General features: G+C 41.1%; 1 protein-coding gene across 2 annotated transcripts in view; it reads right to left on the bottom strand.

The window, feature by feature from the left end:
* Positions 1-916: 916 nt before the first annotated feature.
* Positions 917-14,160, bottom strand: part of TSPAN4 (tetraspanin 4) — a 394,074-nt gene continuing 380,830 nt past the window's right edge. For both annotated transcript variants that reach the window (XM_074148890.1, XM_074148891.1), the window contains 3 exons: positions 10,307-10,438; positions 8,509-8,592; positions 917-5,641 (listed from right to left, as the gene is read on the bottom strand). In XM_074148890.1, coding sequence (XP_074004991.1) covers positions 5,573-5,641; positions 8,509-8,592; positions 10,307-10,438 — 285 coding nt within the window. In that variant the 3' untranslated portion in view covers positions 917-5,572. The remainder of the gene's footprint in view (positions 5,642-8,508; positions 8,593-10,306; positions 10,439-14,160) is intronic.

The following is a 14,160-nucleotide window of genomic DNA, read 5'->3' as shown; positions in this document are numbered from 1 at the left end:
AATCAGAAAGGGATTAAAGGTAGATGTGGTTAATGAGACCATCTAGTGGTACAGTTAATGGGATGAAGAAAATTCAAGTAATATAAACATGCCTATTGAATCGAGGGAGTTGTAAGAAACTTCCACCAAAGGTTTGGCTTATCCTTTATGAGGTTTCCTGCAACAACCTCTAAAAACTCCGCGTCTCCTATTTCAGACCATGTCTACCCTTACACTTTAAATAATATGCCTGTGTTGTTCAGAATGCACTTAGTTTAGAGGCAGCTTCACTTGTGAAGCTGTTTGACCTGGAGGGTACAATAAATTATATTGAAAAAGGCAGTGTTACAACATGATGGCAGACAAGATACCTGATAACCAACCCTTTTTCTGATCTGACATAGCAGATGTTCCTAGTTGTTCCATTTTAACACGGTCTGGTGTTAATTTTCTGGTTTTCTATGTAATTTTTGAATCTAAGCAACTACCTCAGAAAAAAAGGTCCTTCTGTTTCAAAATTAGCAGTAACAGACAAGTTTTGAACAGAAAATAACTGGGTTTGGGTTTAAGCATTTTGTTACACTGTAAACCTGATGCCCCAGTATTTTCTGGACTGTTATTGGCTATCATATAATTTCCAGGTTGCCCTTAAGAGGAAAGAGAAACGGGTGTAAATTTACCTGGGAATGGGTAAGCCACTTAATAATTAAAAAAATCTGTAAGGAAGGATAGGTCAAATCAAAGATAGATAATGAGAAATGACAAAAAAGTAGGCCGTGGGTTTTTTTGTTTGTTTGTTTGTTTTTTGGGTTTTTCTATTTATTGTGTACACTGTTGTGTGTGCACTTGCACAGACATCTTTGGGTATGTATATACTCACTGTATAGCTTGTAGTGTAGTTGATTATAAAGAATACAAAAGACATTCTGTTGTAAACTTTAAAGAATATTTAATAACTTTTAAAAAATAAAATGTATCTTTAAAATTTTGTTCTTTATATGAATGCACAAAAATGTATCACTGTAGTTGCAGCGACAAAATCCAAAGAACTGAGGAGACCTGCCCACTGTGGTAAGATACCAGTGAAAATCTGGGAGAATTCACAATGGAATCCAAACAAAATTTCCTGTGGCGAGTCCTGACTTGTTTTCTTACTGTGAATTGTCTAACTCGGTATCTATGAAGATCATTCACACTCAGGAAGAATCCTTGCAGACAAAGTTAATGGAGTCTGGTTTTAAAATAAATGGCACAATCAACTGCTGGTTTTTGTTGCTTACCTTTGGTGCCATGTTTATAGCACAACAATGGAGCTAAGAGGTAAGTGAATGGCTTTAGCTTTCTCCTTGCTAACAACCTCTGGGTCTATCTATGAGTGGGGGAAGAGGCAGCTGGAAACCACTATGCACTGAAAGATGTCACCAGTTCTTCATTAGTTTGTGAGAAGTGAGGGGGTTGGGTGGATTCGTATAGCAGCCATATTGCTGATGCAAGATAAAGTTTTTTTACAGCTTCTGTGCAGTTCCTTCCTCTCCATATTATAAATCATACAGTGCTGCATTCAAATGGCAATTATTAAATGACAGAATAAACCTTTATAAGTTCATGTTATTTGTGGGGGAGAAACAAAGAAGTATTCATAGAACAAACTGGAGTGAATTTCAGTGATTGTGCACTGTAAGATGTGGAGCTAAATAAATCTACTGTACAAGCAATAAGATTTGGCTGCTACTGACAGTTACTGTACAGGAAAATAAACCATATCCTATTAAATATATATATACGTCTATATATAAATTGTGAAGATGAAAAGCCAGAATTATATTGGACTGAATCTAAAAGCTAAATCCTGATGTTGCTGTAATCAGTAGGTCCAGCCGTGTGCCCTGTGCCTTCACATCTTTTTATTAAGCAGAAAGAGCAATGAGTATAAATCTTTCAATGTCTTTGTTGCCTTTGGTTCTGTCTTTAATTTAAACGTATCGAGTCCTCCTTCATGTTTAAAGATAAGAAGTGAAAATAATACAAAAGACTTTACTAAACGTGACAAAACACTAATGGGAAGCAATTGGAATGACTTCTGTGTTGCTCTGCAGCCTTTTAAATGGGTGTTATGTACTACAAGGTATTTATAATCAACCAGTTCAGCATGAACTTTTATGGATAATAATATTGGTTTTTAAAATATTCTGACCTCATCAGCAAAGAAAATATGCAGTGTGCTTTTTAAAAAGAAAATATGCTAAGTCTGAGGCTTATTATATGCAGTATGTTCAGAGGTTTGAAACTGGATTGTGCTGGTAATGCTTTAAGCACTGTAACATCTGTTTGGCCTGGGTGAAGAGAGTTAATAACATCAAATATAGAAAATAGTCCAGTTCAAATTATAAACAAGTTGGAGTAGCAGTTGGCAGCGTAAGAGTAGTGTTTAAAAAAAAGAATTACTAGCAGCAATGTGTGGTCTGTTCTGCGGGTTTTTTCTTCTTTTTTTTTTTTTTTTTTTTATTTCTTTCTTTTCAGCCATTAGTGCCGTATGTTTCTGTTGCAGTAACTGGGATTTACAACCTGAGTATTTCTTATACTCCCTGTACATATGTGTTTTTGAAAACTGAAGCAGTTTATCTTGTAAAGACACCTAAATTGTGGAAAATGATTAGAGGAAACCACAGTGTGACTTGTCTTCAGTCTCTGTTTCTGATTTTGTGTCTTCTGTAGGCTTAGCTGAAGTCTAGCAGTCTTCTCTGAGCGCTCAGCACATATTATTGGGAGACTCACAGGACAAGGGTTTGTGATCTCTCTTCCCTACACCATCAGGCAAATTGATGAAAGTTGCCCTCTCTGGGAGCTCTGTTGCACAACAGTTTGCTCTTATCAACAGCCATCATCAGCCTGCTGTATCCGTGTTAATTTTTAATGGCAGGGAACACTACAAATAGACTTGTCTACCTTTTATCTTTCTTAAAAAATCAATGTTTTATTAATATATTCATCACTTATGCTGCTTTTCAGTGGTGGAAACTCTGAGCTGTCAGCAGGAGCACCTGTGTGTTACAAACTGTAAACCATGGCAACAACTAATGGTACATCTAACCTGGAATCACATCTCTATGCAGGTAAGAAAGGAACAGAGTATAAGGAACTTAGACCACCTTTCAAGAGCAGGACTGTTGACAGGTCAGCCTGTGCTCAGGAAGCAGAGACTGTTGAGACTGTGGTGCTTGTAACACCAAGAGCAAGTCTCTTGCTTGAGATACAGGGTGCCTGTGTGTGGGCTGCTCACTTGGTTTAACCTCTGTCTTGGGCCGAGATCTGGTAACGTTTGTCAAGGCTTGTTAGCATGGTGGTAAAATCCTTTAGTGGTGGTGAGGTTGCTGTGATAGTGACTGGTTGGGAAGCCACATAAAATGCACACAAGGGATATGTTACTTTCAGCTTGGCCTGCACAGCTAAGTGCTCCATGCTACATCCTTTACAGATGTACTTTTATAGAGGGTAAGATTTTGGAAGATACTTGCTCTTTCATACACTAGAGCATCCTAGGCACTTCCCTGCAAGTTTGGGCCTGAGAATGAGAGGACTGCAGAAAATCAGCAAAGAGAAAAAAAGATCCAAAACCTAAGCAGTGAGAGCAGTATTTGTCAATGGTGCAGGTCCAGAAAAGGGTTACTTACAGGTGTTAAGGAGCTTGTTCAATAAGCTGTCGGTCAGCAAGTCCAGCTTTACTGCTGCCAATTGCCTTTAAATCAAAGTAAGCAAAATGTCATTCATAGCTGAGACCTGCTGTTGTACGTACTAAAGGTACAGGGTAACTTTTTTGCCTGAACTTGATGCATGCTTCTTGTCTGTCACAGTAGGAATGGCTGCATTGAGCTTTCTGGGAAAACAGGGCACCATGGTCATCTCTGGCCTATTGTCAGTGGCTGAGAGGTCCTTAAAGGCTGGCTGTAGGGAGCAGGCCAGCAGCATTGCTGTTTGCCTGTTCCCTGCTGTGTCCCTTCCCTGCTGTGCTTCAGCTTCTCCCTGTCACATGTGCATTATCTGGGGCTGCTTGCTGATGGGGAATCGTTCGTTTGAACAGGAACATCTGATCTTAACCTCAATGCTAGAAGTTGTGCACAGAAGGGTACTACATAAATTACTGAAGTTACCAATGCAGGGTGGGGAAATCAGACAACTGGTAACTGTTTTCTGGCTATGGAAAGTTATGATTTTGATTTCTGCAAATTCCAGAAAAGTGTGGGGCATATTCTAGCCCACAGCCAGGCAGAAGGAGATGGGGCTGAAAAACAGAACTGAGAGGTGACTCCAGTTCTAACAAAGACTGATGTGTCTTGGCTGTTGTAAACATGCAGCTGAAAAAAAACAAACCACCAAAAAAACCTAGGCATAAAAACATCTGAACTCTCAATAACTTTCAGAAAAAAATGAGCAATGTGCAAAAGATTTTTCCTCAGCAAGGCAAACTCTATCATACCTGCAGATGATGATATCCCAAAGTAAATTAATGAAACGGTGACATTCAGGGAAGGAACAGCCGACAGCTTTGTAGGGATCCTCAAGCATGGAAGTGAGTGGTATTTTTTGGCAGACTAACTTTAAACAGGGATGATAAGAAATAAAACCGTAGTAGAATGACAGAGAGAGCCCACTCACAAGTTGTTTACTGAAATGAACATACAGCTGAAAGTAATTACTTGTTTCCCAAAGGTATCAGTGATAGTGCCTCCTACAAGAAATAATACTCAGTTATTTCAGTTGGAATGTAAAATGGGATAGTAAGGTTCCCTCTTTCTGAGGTTAGATGCTGGGTATTTTCACCTTTTGGAACAGCATGTGTATATGAATGTAATATATATTACATATACAGTCAACCATCTATATGCCACTGGCAATTAATAAGTGAGACAATGTCCAATGTTGTTTTCCCTTAACAGCCGGATCTCACTGTACAGCTTCTGATTAAAAGCCTGACTTTGCAGCATGTAAGACTCCTTTAATATTCCTTTAAAGTAACATATTTCTGAAGATGATCCTCTCCTGGCTACAAAATCATCTTGAGACACTTGGAGGCAGGGCTGCTTAATCTTGACATTTTAACTGTGTGCAAACTGTAAAAAATTTACAATTGCATTCAGTGCTAGCTACTCTGTACCTTCTTTCCATGCTGAAGAATACTCATTTTTTCATTTTCTATGCCCTCTCTTCCAGGCTGTGAAATGCGGGAAGGCAACCTGGCAGGTGTCGCAGAGGTTGCTTCAGTGCAATCTTTTCCTAACATCCATTTGCAGATCAGCCCCTCAAATGCAGCTTCCTTTGCCTTGCCACGGACCATGGAAAAGGAACCATTGCTCTTTGGAGGTTTTCTTCTGTTTAAAGACAAGGCTGCTTCTTACCTGTGCCAGTTCGAGTACTGACTTTTTATTTTCTTCCTCCTTCAGTAAAGTGGGGTGACTCACAAAATCTTCAGAAAGATAACATTATACACAGTTCATAGTACAAAGAGGGGGGGGAGAAAAAAAGGTCAGATGAATGAACATGAAGGAGATTTCTCCTGTGTCCTTTGGAGGAGGAGCAGAAAGATCGGGAATGGTATCTATGCACAGTAGGTGTCTGCCTTGACTACCTGACAATACATGGTCATTGCAAAGGTGAGTCCAAGAATCTGAGAAAAAAAACATACAACAAACAATTGTTTTTCAGTAAGTAAGCCCCCTCCCCCCCCATTTATTGGAACAAAAAAAGAGAGAAAAGCATGCTTACACTGGTTTTGTTCACACACAGGAAGACACATCATGTGTCTTCCTGCCAGCTCATGTCCTTGTTCTGTTCTTAGTTTCTGTTTGCTTTTTGTCCTTATCTGTATTGCTGTTTTACAGAATGAACAATGAGAGCACTGGAGAGTTGATTTCTCCATGAAAAGCAGCCATCAGATACTGAGAAGAGGTATATTGAAAAGAAATATTTGGATGTCTTTTGCTTGAATGTATTTTATAGTAGCAACCCACAGCTGTGGGGCTGTGTGGTTATCTCAAAGCTATTGCTTTGAAAGACAATGAGGTTCATCCCTGACCCAAAGGATGCTGTGGTTTACTTTACTGTACTTTACTTTTCCAAGCATCTGTGTGCACACGTCCCAGTGGGGGAAATCACTGGAGACTGTCCATGCATTAATCATCACCATCAATGCCTCATCGACAATGTATGTGTCTTTCTACTCAGCCTATTCAAGAGAAGCAGCAGGGAGGTGGTGGTTCTTCTCCCAGCCCAACTATTGACCTGCTGTGCCGCCTCTGGTAGATTACTTCATCAGAAAAAGGAATGGGAACACTGGTGTTTTCCTTCCAGCTGAAGTACTTACGTGAATGTACTAAATGGTTGTTGCTATTCATTTGCAACACCACTGTAAAAATTGTCACTGAAATAAAGGTTTGCCAGGTAGAAATTTTTTGTATAAATTATATTTTAAGCACTTAATTTGACCATTTCAAATTTACTCTTTACATAAGTATAGTAGTTCCTGTTAATGAGTATTTTGAAAGAGTATGTGAATAACACGCGTACTACTTTAATGAAAAAAAATGGTTATAAAGCTGTTATTGTCTTCAGTGCCTGTTTTTTGACAATGAAACAAGATTGTTAGGCTTTAGTGTGCTGTTTCATAGTAAGCACGTGCCTTTTGGAACTATCCCATGAACACTGCCTTCTACTTCTTATCAAAGGAACACCTTCAGGGACAGCTGCATAATAAAACCTGAACTTCTTTTATAATTTTGAGCATCCACGACTGAAGAAGATTCTTTTGCCACCTGTGCTGTACATCCTTCAAGTTGTGTCACTGTATGACTCACTCTATAAGATCTTTAACATGAAAGCAAAGGCCATCACATGCTTAGGGCCAGAACAACATTGTAACAACAACAATAGAGGGAATCCAATTCATTTTAGGTGACAGCACATCAAAACTTTTGTCATCAACTTTTAGATTCAATCACATAGCGCAACTGGAAGACAGACTAAAAATCTTTTGTGTTCTGAGGTGTTTTCTCTGTATTTCACAGCATGTACTAGGAATATCAATTAGCATTTTTCAAGTGTCTGAAAGGAAGTGTTTTCTCCCATGCAAAGTAGTAATTTCTTTCTGTCAGAAAGTGTATTCTCTTAAATACGCTAAATATAACCAAGGCCTGTGAGAAGTACCTGACATGGGCTGCTGGGTTTTTAATGTACCTTTTAAGGGCTCCCTAAATGCTGAATAGATGCTTAAAAGTTTTTTTTTTTAAAACTTGGCAACATATTATCAACAGTCTTACATTGTCCCTCTGCTGTATGATCTTCTTGTGCTTATCTATTTTCTAAAGCATATCTGCTTACTATACTGGAAAACAAAACCCAAAACTCTTCTACATTTGGGGCTAGGAGGAGTCAGGCATTTGCATTAATAGGCTGCAGCCAACATGTGACACACAAGAGAGAGTAAGATACGTGCCCTTCTGCCTGATCTAACATTAGTGGGGATAGGAGTGGAATTCTGATCCCAGGCTCTCTCTTGCTGATGCTAGGGGTAGACTATGCAAAATTTTAAAAAATACATGGGTTAATCTGAAGTAACATGGTATTAATTAGCTTAGCAATGACATCCTTTCTGCTTATACGTTGAGTGTGAGAGAGGTGGAGCTGGAAACTAAAGCTCCATCTTCACTGCATTGAGGAATGGGCCATAAATAGAGGGCTGCCATAAATAGAGGGCTGCCATAAAGCTGAAACAGCCTGAGCTGCAGCACAGCTTTCACCCGTGTGTCCTCAGGCTAAGGTTTGTGCCATTGGGGCTACACTATGGCCACAGCCACGACAAGCTGGATTAAAGACACAGGTCCATAAGAGTAAGAGACAAAGTACTACACTGACAACTGATTCTTCTCCGACCAAAGTTATGCCGGAAATAATTGCAGGTTAAAATCTGATAGGCAAGTCTATGCCAGTCTTACCTACCTCATTTCCCTGCAATTAACAGAAAAGGAGCATGGGTTTATCGGCAAGGTTGAGTAATGGTAACAACATCCCAACTTGCCACTTACCCTAGGACTGAGGGTGGGGTTGAAGACTTAAGCTACCATTAGGCTATGTTGAAGTTAGGTATTTAGCCAAGGCGGACAGTCCTGTGTGGAGAATTCCTGGACAAATGCAGGTACCCTAAAAGGCAATTCACCCTCCCCTCAGTAGGCTTCTGTCTCTGGATGGCAGGGACAACCACTGAGTCTAGTCTAAGCCTTAGATAAACCATTTGGTAAAGTGCCTGCTCTTTGCAGTGCATCATAAAACAGAAAATGTGTGTAATATTCCTAGTTCTGTACCTTGTACATAGTATTTTAACTAAATGAAAACATAAAAAACTTAAATCTTGCAGAGTTTTACTCTAACATGATGCAAATTTGGAATTATTAAAACAGGCTTGGACAGAGTGTACCTGGATTGATGGTCACTTATTTAGTTATGGTTAATTAGGATTTGAAAATTGATATTAAACTGTACCTGCACCATAGCTGTGCACAATCCAAAGATTCCCACTGCTAGTAAGTTCTCCTGGAGCCATACTTTCACTGTGTCATAGCAAGGCTGAAAAAAAAAACCCCAGAATATTGTATTAGCAATCAACAAACAGCTCTACTCCCCTGAGAATTTACAGATAGAAGAGAGATAGATCAGCCTAAATTTCTCAGTAGCCTGGATTATCATTTCAGCATTGGCGCAACTGCAGTATATTTCTAGGTTGAAGCTTGAACGGGGAATATTAATTGTAATGACACAAAAAAGTGCACCTCCAAAATGCTGCACGAGGACTACTCCAAATAAATTGGACCAGTAACTAAAAATAATTAAACTTTGGCCTCTAAAAACCAAGTAGAAGCAGTCAGAACTTCAGAATGAGCCTCTCATTTTCTCCATATTTCAGGAAAGCAAATATTTATAATATATATCAAACCCAGACGTTCCAGTGAGAGCTGTTCAGCAGCCACTCCTGCTCCACATGGGCCCATTTCACACCATTGTCCATCATTTCAAATTGCAGTATGGGTGCTCCTCCATTATTTTCTTCCTGCTTGAAATTCTGCAGTAGCTGTATGCTCATGTTCCTGGCCCAGTTTTGGGGAGGGCAGAATTGGCCCTATTTTCCTTAAATAACGTGTAAATAATAACTAATGTCTGTAAGACAACCTTGTGCAAAAATTTTGCCCTCTGTCTTGTAAATGTACATGGCCAAGAATCATTCAGCCTTCAGTGACTTTCACAATGTGTATAAAGGAAAACCTACTAACGCCTACCAGAAGACATGGTGTTAACCTGCACTGATCTTCTTGGTACTCCAAATAAAATAGAACAACTTTTAAGTCCTTAAATTCAAAATTTGAGTTGGAGCTACTTGAGAGGTAGAAGGGATCCATGTCTGGCTGGAACTCAGCCTCTGCCAGTGCCAATCCACGCATATGGAATCTCACTACAAAGTGGCCAAGAGAGCTTTACTCATTGTCTTCAAAAACCCATTAGAACCAGCAAAACTACTTTATAATTCCATTTCATCAGCTGGCCTTACTCCAAACCCCTCCTGAGTAATTGCACTACCTGTAATTGGCACAAAGAATTGCTGAGCTAATTTCAGAGAAGAATTTAGGCTCCAATTATCTGCTCTAGAAAGACCTTGCTGAGGACACTGTAGGGGAATTATCCCATGGGGTTTTGAATTTGATTAAAGGCAAGTGCAGAAACTCATTGCAAAAAAAAAAAAATGCTGCTGGCAATTTGGTGGAACAGTTCCCACTCTCCTACTGGGCAGTGGAAGCCCCTGAAGTAGGGTTCCTGGCAGGAGCAGAGCACTCCGGGCTCATGCAGTCCCCTTACCTCACGACTGCCTGGGCCACGATAACCTACGGCTGCTGCTCCAGGGCTCGTGCTATGTGTGTGGACGAGGCATTTGCCTTTATCTCTACACGATTCCAGTAGGTGGGACATTAAAAAGGACAATCCTGTCATTTTCTAGCTAGATCTAGCTAGACTGTGCTCCAGATAAGTGTTGGAAGGTGCTTGTCTGCAATGTGAAACAGCAGCTTGGGCCTACTGAAAGGAAAGCCTTCAGCTCATAAAAATAATTAAATTGGCAGTTTCATTGGAGGTCAAAAGCCACAGCTCAACACAAGGCTTCTGAAACCACCTGGTTAAAGAAAGATGAGTAAGGGTACAACATCCCTTCTGCATAGCCCCGAAAATGACCAGCTCTCTGCCCTTCACCTGGGTTGGAAGGCAGCTGCTGAGCTGCTGCTGGAAAGCTACTCACCGCTTTCCACCAGGTCCCTGGGGAATGGAGTCCACAGTTCTCACTGAATTCTAAGCAGCAGGAGTCCGGCACCCGGGTTGTGTTGTAGACTTCAAACCAGTCAGTGTAGTTGGAGACTCCACAGCATCTGAACTGGAAAAAGCAGCAGCGAGAAGATACTCTTAAGTATGATCTGTCACTGCCTTCTGCTCATTCTGACTGCTCCCCCCTGGAGTTGGACTTTCAGTGCATTTCGATTACACCAGCAGAGGCTTGACATTTTAAAGAAATACAGTATTTCCTCAGCTTTACCCAAACAGACCCTTTCTCTCACTCTTTTCTATGTTTAAATACATAGTCTTGTGTGTAGCTAATGTTGATACAAGATGCAAAGGCACCTATTTGCAGTGGCAGGAGGCTGCGGAGCTGAAACAGGACAACCGCAGTCAAGTACTGAGGTTAAGAGTCGATGTGACTGAGCAGGATTATAACAATCGTTTGCAGCTTGTTGTCAGGAAAAAATTATTTAAGATACAGATACAGCACCCAGGAGACAAAGATACTGGGATCTCTATAGCACACTACTGAAATCATGATTGAAGTTAACGAGGCAAATTTCTCCCTAAGCTGTTAATTACTGATCACCTCTGAAAGTCTTTGTCAGTCAGTAAAAGATGTATTTCCTCCTCTTCTCTCTTTGGTGCAGTTCCTTAATGTCATCATCTGATGCTGCTAAATAGTGGTGCTTTAAGTGTCTGCATACGACGACACAGTGCACAGCGACTCTGTTAGTGCTAAATCAGAAAGTTTGTTCGACTTTGGTAACGGGATGAAAGGTACAGGAAATGTATGTAACGGTACAGGGAATGGCTCTGCGACCATCTTCCCCCTCTGGGAACTAGTATCTTCCTTTGATACAAAATAAGCTAAGACTCATTACCATATAGATGTATACACCATCTGTCACTCCTGTGCTAACTCAAAAGTATGAATTTGTCAGTATTTAGAACACTACCACTAATGAGTAAAACAAGACGACACTGGGCTGCAGAACTGCTCTCTGCTATTGGCAGCACTTCACACTTGTTGAAGGCTATGCCAGCCACCTACTTAGCCCTGAATCGACTTGCCAAGTTCTTATTTTTTAAATGTGGTTTTATATAAGCCTGTGCAGTATTTTTTGCATTTCTACAGAGACCATTCCTTTTATGTCTGATAGACTCATAATCACGCAGATATTTGTTTGCATCACCAGGACCAAGGACCTCAGATCCTGATATTTATACTGGCCTGCGGGAGAGCTTTCCCTATATATATATCTAATAGTTGTAGGGTCTGTGGACTCAGAGGGCTGAGTGTTCAGGTCTTGTTGCACTCACAAGCTCTGCCATTCAAGACCAATAGAGGGCAGAGGTGTAACACTGTGCCTCACACATCATATGTTGCTTCAAGCACTCGCAAGAAAGTAGTCCTCGACAGAGACATTTCAGTGCTCATAACACTGTTTTTCTTCTGCCAAGCAAAAGTCAGAAATCTTTCCCAGACTAACATCTATCCCCCCCATGATTCTGCTCAGAATTCTGATCTGGTCCGTGGCAGGAATCAATCCTTAGCTTGCAACTGTTTGGTTGGTGAGTTTATGGGGTTCATTTTCTACAAACTAACTTGAAAGTAAAAAAAGTTTGTGACTTTCTTTTTTTCCTCTATGTTCCTGCACACAAGACGGGAGCTCCGTGCATAACAGGTCCCAAAAGCGGATAGGAGCAGCATGGAACACATGGCAAGCATTTGAGGAAAGCTGGTTTATCTGGAAATCTAACAAGAAGGTCTTGCAGGCTGTCATCATTAGAGTCAGGAGGCAGTTCTTTGATAGACAGTGAGAAGTGACAGCTTGTAAATAGCAAGCCTTGAAAACGTGGCTCATCTGTGATGCAGAGAGTGCAACAGGAAGGGCTGAGACGTTTGAGTGATGTTCTAGCCAAACACAAGTGACACGAGTTTGCATAAATCAGGACTAGGCCCCTTCTCCCCATAATACTGCATGGCTGAGGGTGTCAAAGTCTGACAGACTAAGGAGACAAAGATGAAGTACAGGTTTTGCAGTTAAGGGCTCACTAACAGTGTTGAGGACAGCTGTTCCTATGGAGCCTGTGAAGCAGAAGGTGGCTAGGCATGATCTAGGGTTGGGACTCCAAAGAGTAAAACTCCCTGGTAAGCCAGAAGGTGGAAATAGGAGGGGATGCAGTTGCAAAGCCCAGCTGCAGTCGGACACACATTTGCCTGCCCACACAGGTCCTCTCTGTATTGTACAAGAGCAGAGGATTCAATATTGATGCTTGCCTGTCACTGCTGGCAGACAAGGCAGTCCCAGCAATGGGAGAAAGGCCTAAGAAAAGGTCAAGGGTGAAAAAGAATGAAGTAGTATGAGCATTGGGACTGGAAGAAATTATGTCTGGAACTGTAACTGGAAGAGATGTCATGTCTTTGGAAGACAAAGGAAGGACGAGCAATGGAATTAAGCAGCGGATGATGCACAATCCTAAAGAAGAGAACTACCACCACCGAGACCAGAAAGCACACAAGCAGGTGAGCAAACAGTGTTCAGTGAAGACCAAGTGAGGGAAATGGCATCTCTAGGGAGGAGAGGCACCGACCCACGGCAGTAGGTCAGAGGCAAGAATGAGGAAACAAACAGTGGGATTGAATGGGTCACCAGTACAGATTCAGCGAAGGGGTCCAGCTAGAAGTCTAAAAGACACATAAGCTGAGAGCTCAGTAAATTCAGAGACCTCATTATGGAGGCCCAAGTACAGAAGAGAGAGTACGGGAGTGATTTTGGATCATGTGACAAGCAACTGATTTATCCTGTGTGCATGAAGCTGACCGGTAGGTAGCCAAATTGTTGAGGGAGATGAAGGACTATTAGAAGAAAGGGGAATATTGAGGACAAAGAGCATAAGAGGATTTTTTAAGAGTCCTCTTAGATTTGAGAGCAATGCTCTGTTTTTAGAATTTATAAGGTTTCTGAGCAAGGATAGTTGGAAACAGTCCTGCGCTTGGAGGATAGAGAAAGTTCAGGTCACATGAAGGATAATTTCTGTCACCAGCAGTTTGTTGTAGACTTGATATTTTTCCACAAAGGCTGATGTTCTGCCAATACCAGAAAGTTAAACTGCCTGACTGTCATGAAGCAATTGCAGATGTGATTCTTGCTACAGCCACATTCATTTTATGGTCAATTTACAGTCCTGCGTTGCTCCCTTCACTAGTTGAGTGATAAAATTAGACAAGGTTGCCTAATTGATTAGTTCTATTCCTAGTTTCAACAGGGAACAATGCAGTTATGTTTTTTAGAAACAATTACAAACTAATAGTGCTCATTTTGACGTACCCAGACTAACACATTTTAAAAGGGGGTAATCTGTAGAAAATGTCAGCTACTGTCTTGAGTTGCAGTAACTTTAAGACACCTTGACTTGGACACCTCAAGTCACTTGATCACAGCTTGCAGCTGTGAAGGAGCAGCGTGGTTAGATGTAATTGTGCCTGCCCACATGAACAAATGCGGGTACTTATGGCATAAGGTGACAGTCGGGTAATAGTTCTGGGGACACTTGTGTAGTGTTAGGCAGAGTTGCTCAAACAAGCAAAAGCTTGTCAAATGCCTCTGAGGATCTAAGCTCCTGCTGCAAAACATTTCCAGGAATACTGACGATACGCTGCTGTTTGCTTCACATGTTTCACGTGGGAGGCTCTGTCTCTGGAGATGTCAAAACACATTTTTTCCCTCCCTTGTTAAAGCGACATAAATCACTCCCCTACTGATTACCCGTGGGGTTCTGAAGCGGCTCGTCAGTCCCCAAGAGCTCAGGACA

The sequence above is a fragment of the Numenius arquata genome, chromosome 6 (assembly GCF_964106895.1).
Source record: "Numenius arquata chromosome 6, bNumArq3.hap1.1, whole genome shotgun sequence".
NCBI classification, from domain to species: Eukaryota; Metazoa; Chordata; class Aves; order Charadriiformes; family Scolopacidae; genus Numenius; species Numenius arquata.
The sequence above is the reverse complement of the archived record's forward strand: the minus strand, read 5'-3'. Positions and strand labels throughout refer to the sequence as shown.